This window comes from Pecten maximus, unplaced genomic scaffold (assembly GCF_902652985.1).
Source record: "Pecten maximus unplaced genomic scaffold, xPecMax1.1, whole genome shotgun sequence".
Taxonomy (NCBI): Eukaryota; Metazoa; Mollusca; class Bivalvia; order Pectinida; family Pectinidae; genus Pecten; species Pecten maximus.
This window is the reverse complement of record NW_022979785.1, coordinates 1-7,490: the sequence shown is the minus strand read 5'-3', so window position 1 is coordinate 7,490 and position 7,490 is coordinate 1. Positions and strand designations below refer to the sequence as shown.

Below are 7,490 nucleotides of genomic sequence, written 5' to 3'. Positions count from 1 at the left end.
AACATGTCCACCAAAGAGTCCAGGTCAGTGGGACTAAGTTCCCTGTTCTGGTGGCAGATCCTCATTGTAGCATCTGTGTGGGCCTGGGTCAACCTATTCCTTTTGGCTGTAAGGATGTTCGACATCAAAGAAAAGCTTCTCTCAACAACAGCAGTAGAAGAAGGCATGATAGTTGAGAAGTAAAGCAGTTTGAATACCAGAGGAAAACACTCCCTCAGAACACCATCTCTGCAAAACTCCTTGTAGATGGAGGCCACCGTAAGATGTCCATTTCTCCTGGAAATAAAGAATGGAGTGTAGTAAGGGGCGATAACGGAGTTATCGTTCCTTACGGAACGTAATGTATTACGAGCTAATTCGCCTATTTGCCGGATATAATAGCGATTTGAGGACAGAAAAATTGGCTCATACAATTCGGTTGATACTTTGAACGATTGTAAAACTCGGCTCGATCTAGGTCTGGATGTATCTGGTATCCCTGTGGGAAATCGTATTTATGAGATATTTTGGGTCAAACATGCCAAAATCGTCATTTTGACCGGTAGCTTCTGTTTAACCGGTCCTTAAAAATCAGCGCTTTAATGAAAAATTCTGAAACTCAAAACATAACAAGTAGAGAGGATTCTAAAGAAAATGGAATCTTTAGTATTTCTATATCTTTAATAGAACGGCCACAATAGGGTTTTGAAAAAGGGTCGTATTTTATCGAGAGTTGGCGGATGTTACGTCACCAGTGACGTAACCAAGTATGTGTGGAATGTAGTGTATTGAAGGACGGAACGTAATGTACATGCGGCTAATTCAGACCACTTTGCCGGAGCGAACTGAAAAGCGACTCTATACATTTTGATAAAACTTTCCACACTTATAAAACTCGGTGTGATCTACATGTATGTCCAGACATATCCCGTATATCTGGGAATAATCTAGTTATGGAAATATTTTGGGTACAAACACGCCAAAATCGACACTTTGACTGCTGGTTTAAGTTATTTTTCTCTGTCGTGTCCGTGATGCAACAGTTTCCGCTTAGGTCACACGGGTACTGCACTGGGGAACTCCCGCCTGGGGAATTCCCGCCTTTTTACACCAGAATCCTACGTCATTCTATTTTCAGTAACAGTGTGTATTTGTGATTTTCTAAATCTCAACACACTACTATTTATCCTCGTATCATATATAAAGTACTTGTTTCATGTGTTACATGTATTTACTCGGGGAAAACAGCTACAAACCAGAGAAACGCATTCTCCAAAGGGACTTGGATCAGGTGAAACACAAGCTGATTGGCCGGTCGTGTTGCGCAAGTCGTTAACACACTTTTGGGTGTAGATTTGACCTCTACCCCTGACCCGGATGTATATAATCGGTATTTGGTGACAGCTGTTGACAGATATCGCCTGATAATGTCCAACATGCTGTGTTGAAACTTTTATATTTTGTTTCTCAGATGTTGGTCTTGACCAGGTGAAATAGAAAGTTGTAAATGCAATTTTGGGAATTTATTATGAATTTTAATATTACAATGAAACATATAGCGAAGCTAATTGTGAACTCGGTCCCAATATATGATGTTATAACCAGAAGTGATGTTTAGGATTTTGTATACACTTGTGGAATTGTTTTTTTAGTATTAATACTCAAGAGGTATTTTAAACTTAGTAATAGAAATACTTTATTAATTTTAAAATATAATTAATGGCAGTATAAGCAACGAAATTCATTAATTATTTAATATTCTACCATGTTTGCTATGCAACGACAGTTTTGATTGGATAAAAACCATGATTATTTTCCAGTAATACACGCACGTGTCAATAATAGACATTTGTGAGTCACGGCTGTTACAATGTTATGTATCTAATATTCACCCAATAAGTAATACGGTTACTGTAGCCGAGTGGACTAATGGTTAGACTTCTTCTATTTTTTATCAAGACGCGAGTTCGAATCCTACGAAGGCATATTTTTTTTTATCCTTTTTTTTTTAATTTTCAAAATCAATGCCATATGATAGATGTTTTTGATTGTAGTACTGTAGTGCCTGTAAAGAAATACAAATGTATATATTTTATCAACAAAATAATGCAATACTCAAGAAATAAATTACAAGGTTTTTCCGGGGTTTCTTTGCCGTTTTTCTATATAGATCTCAGAACTAAACAGTACATGGCAGAATAGAAATAATCAACTTTGACCTGCGGCCTTCGTTATTAATTTAAATGCAAAATATCCTCGTCCTCGTTGTATATCCTGCATCAATACACGAATCATCGTTAATTATTTCTTAACTATCGTGGTAATGGATGATGGATAAATTGACGATAGAATATTATAAAGAATGAAGTGTGGTAACGGAACGTATTCATTTTCGAAGATTTTAGTTATTGTCCAATTGCAATGAAATTTAAATTTGGTATGTAGGTACATCATGGGACACTGGTTACTCTTGTATAACCTCACTTAAACAATAATCATATTTTACCGAAAAGGTCGCCATTTTCTAGCCTCTGATTGGTCCAAATCCTTTAGATATTGTTTGATTTCAATGAAATAGGGGTATTATGGGACAGCAAATTAAACTTAATGGGTTTCATTTTCTTGGCAACAACACAGTTTTACATTTTTTTAACGTCCTATAAAATGCCAGGATCATTTAAGGACGTGCTTGGTTTTCGTGGTGGAGGAAAGCTGGAGTACCCGGAGGAAAACCACCGACCTAGAGTCAAAACAAGGTATCTGCCCCTTGTTTGTTTCGAACTCACAACCCAGAGGTGAAGGGCTAGTGATAAAGTGTCGGGACACCTTAACCACTCGGCTACGGCGGCCCACAACACAAGGTCTTATCTTATTGGTCGCAATGTAGATAGAGAGCGATTTTGATGAAAACTGCTGGAACAGAGTTATCGCCCCTAACTACACTTCATTCTTTCTGTGACATCCTTCAGGTGTCACCCCACTAGTAACACAAATAAAAGTTTTCCCTAATTACTCGCTAGGTACCTAATGAATTAAGACAATGTCACGACAAACTTCTCAACTCAAGATTAGCATAATAGCTTTGCAGTACATCAATTGTTCTCTGTAGGTACTTAGAAAGCTCAAATCGTTGGCGAAAGACAAACTTTGCCCAAAAAAATGCGACCCATGACTATACATCTCTCGGACTACGTCCTGGGACCGGAGGTAAACACTCTTTTTTGAAGTCAGGGGAATTCCCTGACAGTTACTGCAAGTCTATAAATAGAAACACGTATTTCCTAATACGAAAGAAAAGTATACAAATGAAAGTTGAAATGGATATAATGTTTTTTTCAGAAAAGGAATTGATACTTCATCAACTTGGTAGAAATGAAACGATTTCCATTAAAAAGTATCCAATTGAGTTGTTAGTTTCGTTTCGGATAAACCGAACCCACTTTGTTGCTTAACATTAATTGGCACCGAGACAAACATTTACTAAACTAATCATGCTTCATTCCATCAAATATTTCAATGAAAAAAAGTACATTATCTGGTTTTTACCTGGTGATGAATTCAACTTCAGTCTTGACTCTTCATGCGCCAAACCGATAACCACTTCCAGCCTCGCCGTCACCTGGCAGACCGCCCTACGTCATCACTCATGAATATTCATGTTTATAAATTATTGTCGTAGTCTCGGTCTCTGAAACGCTTATGATTGCTTCGGCTTGAAGATGGAGAAGCCGGCAACGGCTAGTACATGGTCAAATCTATGGACTTCTTTATCGGACGACAATTTGAAAGGGTACATGAACACCTTTCAGGAGGCCGAAAATGTGCGAAAGGCTTTCGAGGTGGAAAAGTCCTTGACTTTTGTTTCGGGAAAAAAGAATCTCTGTTCGGAAAACACGAGGGTAAGTTGTGTCAAAGATAAATGCTAACGTTACTAGGTAGTAGGTTGTTTATAAATGTAAAATTTGTTTCTTGATAAGTTTATAACCAAGTATGTAACAATAAAAAGAGATATACGACCGGCAGACAAGGGGAACTGTTTTGACTGCTTTGATGAAAATTAAGTAGAGGTCATGTACAATACATGTATTTGACTATAAGTTATATTATACCATACATATCTTTATTAGCCCATCAAATGTAAACATCATACAATTCATTACTATCTTCAACAATCAACTTGATTGTCAAGGACCCTAGATGGACAATTAAATGATTATTGACAAAGTAATTTATAATGATATATGATTACAACATGACTATATTCTAATTTCTGTGCTACTACAATTAGCTATTAGTATTATAGAAATTTTAACAGTATGGATGGGTCCAGGATCCGTTTCAAGGTTATTATGGCTATATATATATTTTGATAAAGAATATACATGTAATCCAAATGAACCTGAAACAGTCAATAAACAGAGAAACGAGAAATACAAGTTATAATGTTTCATTATGAAAACAAGGAATGATATACAAACAAACTTCAACACTGACTTCTTTGAGAAGATTTGGAGGTAGATCAATATCTACATTAAAAAAAACTTATATATATATATATATATATAGCTATACCCCCATATACAATGATACATATCGACTGGTGAGCTTTACAACATCATATCGTTATTTGTTATTTATACAATTTTTATAGAATTTCAAACACATATATATATACAGAATAGATATTGCCGAACTATAATTATAAATTTGAACTATATATATAACCTAAGGACTTTTATTTGCTAATATAATTTTTTGACCTCATGTATATACATGTATATTTTTTTTTCTCAAAAACACATTATGAACAGAAGAAAGCTTTATACATATACTTTTATATCTACTATAGGCATACCAAAGAAATCAAGAGTAAGGTTTTATGATGTTGGAAATGACGTAGTGCCTTATAATGGTATGCCCTTCATCATATGTTCCAAGTATGAGAGGAACTGTGTTTATGGAGTGGATAAACACAAGCGGGCCACGGAAAAACAAAAGATTTTGAATGAAGATGAGTTGAAGGTAAAGTTTTCTTTCAATTACCCGGTTATCAAAGGCAAAATAATAAAGGTCCTGTAAGTTCTGGCCTAAGTAAAAATAATATACTTATATATATGTTACTTCTAGGTACATTTCCCTAAGGTCAGTCTACTGGATCCTCTAGTTCACCCTACATTTCACCCTAAATCAGTCTACTGGATCCATTAGGTTTACAAGAATCCCATTTTAATTTCATAAGATTCTTAAGGACAGTAGTGTACATTGTACTTGGTCCCCGAGGTCAGTCTACCAGATCCCCTAGGTCAGTATACCAGATCCCCTAGGTCAGTCTACTGGATCCCCTAGGTCGGTCTACCAGATCCCCTAGGTCAGTCTACCGGATCCCCTAGGTCAGTCTACTGGATCCCCTAGGTCAGTCTAACAGATCCCCTAGGTCAGTCTACTGGATCCCCTAGGTCAGTCTACCGGATCCCCTAGGTCAGTCTACTGAAACCCCTAGGTCAGTCTACTGGATCCCCTAGGTCGGTCTACCAGATCCCCTAGGTCGGTCTACCAGATCCCCTAGGTCAGTCTACCGGATCCCCTAGGTCAGTCTACCAGATCCCCTAGGTCAGTCTACCGGATCCCTTAAGTCGGTCTACTGGATCCCCTAGGTCAGTCTACTGGATCCCCTAGGTCAGTCTATCAGATCCCCTAGGTCAGTCTACTGGATCCCCTAGGTCAGTCTACCAGATCCCCTAAGTCAGTCTACTGGATCCCCTAGGTCAGTCTACCAGATCCCTAAGTCAGTCTACCAGATCCCCTAGGTCAGTCTACTGGATCCCCTAGGTCAGTCTACTGGATCCCCTAGGTCAGTCTACCGGATCCCCTAGGTCAGTCTACTGGATCCCCTAGGTCAGTATACTGGATCCCCTGGCCTAGGTCGGTCTACTGGATCCCCTAGGTCAGTCTACCAGATCCCCTAGGTCAGTCTACCGGATCCCCTAGGTCAGTCTACCAGATCCCCTAGGTCAGTCTAACAGATCCCCTAGGTCAGTACTGGATCCCCTAGGTCAGTCTAACAGATCCCCTAGGTCAGTCTACCAGATCCCCCAAATCTGTCTACTAGATCCCCTTGGTCAGTCTACCGGATCCCCTAGGTCTGTCTACTGGATCCCCTAGGTCAGTCTACTGGATCCCCTAGGTCAGTCTACTGCATCCCCTAGGTCGGTCTACTGGATCCCCTAGGTCACTGGTCAGTCTACTGGATCCCCTGGCATAGGTCAGTCTACCGGATCCCCTAGGTCAGTCTACCAGATCCCCTCGGTCAGTCTACCAGATCTCCTAGGTCAGTCTACTGGATCCCCTAGGTTAGTCTACCAGATCCCCTAGGTCAGTCTACTGGATCCCCTCGGTCAGTCTACCAGATCCCCTAGGTCTGTCTACCGGATCCCCTCGGTCTGTCTACCAGATCCCCTAGGTCAGTCTACTGGATCCCCTAAGTCTGTCTACCGGATCCCCTAGGTCTGTCTACCAGACCCCCTAGGTCAGTCTACTGGATCCCCTATTGGCTCTAAGTCTGTCTACCGGATCCCCTAGGTCAGTCTACTGGATCCCCTAGGTCAGTCTACCAGATCCCCTAGGTCAGTCTACTGGATCCCCTAAGTCTGTCTACCGGATCCCCTAGGTCAGTCTACTGGATCCCCTCGGTCGGTCTAACAGATCCCCTAGGTCAGTCTACCAGATCCCCTAGGTCAGTCTACTGGATCCCCTCGGTCAGTCTACCAGATCCCCTAGGTCTGTCTACCGGATCCCCTCGGTCTGTCTACCAGATCCCCTAGGTCAGTCTACTGGATCCACTAAGTCTGTCTACCGGATCCCCTAGGTCAGTCTACTGGATCCCCTAGATTAGTCTAACAGATCCCCTAGGTCAGTCTACCAGATCCCCTAGGTCAGTCTACTGGATCCCCTATTGGCCCTAAGTCTGTCTACCGGATCCCCTAGCTCAGTCTACTGGATCCCCTAGGTCAGTCTACCAGATCCTCTAGGTCAGTCTACTGGATCCCCTAAGTCGGTCTAACGGATCCCCTAAGTCTGTCTACCGGATCCCCTAGGTTAGTCTATCAGATCCCCTAAGTCAGTCTACTGGATCCGCTAGGTCAGTCTATCGGATTCCCTAGGTCAGTCTACCAGATCCCCTAGGTCAGTCTACTGGATCCCCTAGGTTAGTCTATCAGATCCCCTAAGTCAGTCTATCGGATCCCCTAGGTCAGTCTACCAGATCCCCTAGGTCAGTCTTCTGGATCCCCTAGGTCAGTCTATCAGATCCCCTAGGTCAGTCTACCAGATCCCCTAGGTTAGTCTATCAGATCCCCTAGGTCAGTCTACTGGATATATACCCTAGGTCAGTCTACCAGATCCCCTAGGTCAGTCTACTGGATCCCCTAGGTCAGTCTACTGGATCCCCTAGGTCAGTCTACTGGATCCCCTAGGTCAGTCTACTGGATCCCCCATGGTCAGTCTACCGGATC

General features: G+C 41.2%; 1 protein-coding gene across 1 annotated transcript; it reads left to right on the top strand.

Annotated features, from left to right (window-relative positions):
• The first annotated feature begins 3,660 nt into the window (after positions 1 to 3,660).
• Positions 3,661 to 5,058, top strand: LOC117319203. Its single transcript, XM_033874039.1, has 2 exons — positions 3,661 to 3,878; positions 4,829 to 5,058. Exons 1-2 carry the CDS (start codon positions 3,725 to 3,727, stop codon positions 5,056 to 5,058), a joined length of 384 nt encoding a protein of 127 aa, XP_033729930.1. The 5' UTR covers positions 3,661 to 3,724.
• The last annotated feature ends 2,432 nt before the right edge of the window (positions 5,059 to 7,490 follow it).